Here is a 2,263-nt window from a genome sequence, read left to right on the forward strand (position 1 = left end):
GATGCATGTTACTTATCTAAGAACTTTAATTTTGTAACATTTAAAGGGTCTTTTGTTTGTTTGCTTGTTTCTAAACTTTTGCAGGTATAATATAACCTTTTTAACAGTGTAACTTTCCCTTTAAGTGCCAAGGACACTAGCAGTTTTGTTGGCATTGACAGAACATTATCATTCTCCCTTGTAACACAGAAATAGGCCTTAAACATTTTCTGACCTCATCTGGCTATTTCATAAAAGATAATCAAACGTACATATGTATATCTAGTTTTCTTGATTTGATAATTTAACATTGAACATTTAACAATAAAATACTACTTTTTCTTTCATTTTAAAGGTGTTGGAGTTGCTGGTGTTTTAAAGTCTCCGTCATTGTTGAGAATCATTCGCTTGGTGCAGATTATCCGAATCCTGAGACTAATACGGCAAGCCCAAGGAATTAGAACTCTCCTTTTTACATTATTGATGTCCCTTCCTGCTCTGTTCAGTATTGGTCTCCTGCTTTTTCTGATCATGTATATTTATGCTATTTTGGGCATGGCTCACTTTGCCTGCGCTAATTGGGATGGTGGGATGGATAACATTTTCAACTTCCAAACCTTCGGTGGCAGCATGCTCTGTCTCTTCCAGATCACAACGTCAGCCGGCTGGGATGGCCTTCTTAACCCTTTCTTAGGGACAAGATCTGACTCTTGTGCTCCAAATTTAATTATACAACCTAGAGACAATACTTCTTGTGTAAATAGCTCTGTAGCAATTATATATTTTGTAAGTTATGTCATATCATTTCTTATTGTTGTAAACATGTATATAGCTATTATTTTGGAGAACTTGAATGTTGCTACTGAGGAAAGTACAGAGCCTTTATGTGAAGATGACTTTGATATGTTTTATGAAATATGGGGGAAGTTTGATTCTGAGGCGACTCAGTTTATTGAGTATTCGGCACTTTCAGACTTTGCAGATGCTTTGGAAAAACCCTTACGTGTATCAAAACCCAACAAAATTCAGCTTATAGCAATGGATCTTCCTCTCTTTAGTGGAGATAGGATCTACTACTGGGATATTTTGCTTGCTTTTATCAAAAGAGTGTTAGGAGAATCTGGGGAGATGGACAAACTAATGATGGAGAATAAGCTTAAGATTGCCATTCCATCCAAGCTTGTTTATAAACCAATCACAACTACCCTTAGAAGAAGACAAGAGGAGCTTTCCGCCATTATTATCCAAAGGGCCTTCCGGTCCCATTTGATTCAGTGTTCTACGAAACAGGGCTCTTTTCCATACCAACACAGAACCTGTGACAGTAGCATCTCAGAAAAAGATGTATCTGAGAAGGAACGTAGCCAGTTAGATCACAAACTGCATCTTCCATTTCTTTCCCTCCATCTTATGATCGTGTCACTGGGGCCACTAATGATAACTTGCAGGTGACAACTACAGACTCAAGCAAAGCCAATTAACTTAGATGGAAATAACCTTTTGATTCCAGAATATAATACTATAACTTAAGAATAATTATAGTAGTCTTTATTAAGAGTTAATGATTGCATAACCCTTACAATGATGAATGTTTAGCTTTGCGAGTTCTCCCCAACATGAGTAGGAGTTACACAACTGAGTCCTAAATATTAGTTGCAACTCAAACAACGGCAATTTTATCTTTAGCTACTGAAGTAAAGTTTTCAACTTACTATTTTAGCATTGCTTGGTGTTTATTCACAGAAGGAATCTGTACAAGATCATACCAGTTATATCAGTGGTTGTATATAAACATACTAGACTGTAAAACAATAAATATGGTTATATCTATCCACAGGTAAAGCCTGGCTGTATAAATTTATTTTGAGTAATATAAGTATGTTTGTTTATAGCATTATATGACCTTGTGTTTGTTTAAAAAACATGGTTTATTGTAGTAAAAAGGCAACATTTACTGTATATGTTGGGAATGGTATTGCCTAATTTTTATATTTAGGCACCTAAGTAAGTGGCCTGGTTTTCAGATTGCAGAGCACATGCATCTTCCACTCACTTCAGAGAGAGTTATTGGTGCTCAGAACATTTTGAAGATCAGACTGTATTTATTTAGGTGCCTCACTTTAGGCATCTACATTTGAAAATTTGCCCTTAACCCATCTGTATCCCAATTTGTTAGAAAAGGTCTGTGTGTGGGGGGGGGGGGGGGGTTGGGGGGGGGGGGGGGTGGGGGGGAGCGTGTGAGGGGGAGAAGGCTATAGGATGTTGTGTGAATTCATTAAAGTTT

At 37.1% G+C, this 2,263-nt stretch overlaps 1 protein-coding gene across 1 annotated transcript in view; it reads left to right on the forward strand.

Moving 5' to 3' along the window:
• Positions 1-1,431, forward strand: part of LOC113406584 (sodium channel protein type 5 subunit alpha-like) — a 7,540-nt gene extending 6,109 nt beyond the window's left edge. The window contains exon 3 of the mRNA XM_026651997.1: positions 335-1,431. Coding sequence (XP_026507782.1) covers positions 335-1,431 — 1,097 coding nt within the window. The remainder of the gene's footprint in view (positions 1-334) is intronic.
• The last annotated feature ends 832 nt before the right edge of the window (positions 1,432-2,263 follow it).

This window comes from Terrapene carolina, unplaced genomic scaffold (assembly GCF_002925995.2).
Source record: "Terrapene carolina triunguis isolate 2854851 unplaced genomic scaffold, T_m_triunguis-2.0 Scaffold111, whole genome shotgun sequence".
Taxonomy (NCBI): domain Eukaryota; kingdom Metazoa; phylum Chordata; order Testudines; family Emydidae; genus Terrapene; species Terrapene triunguis.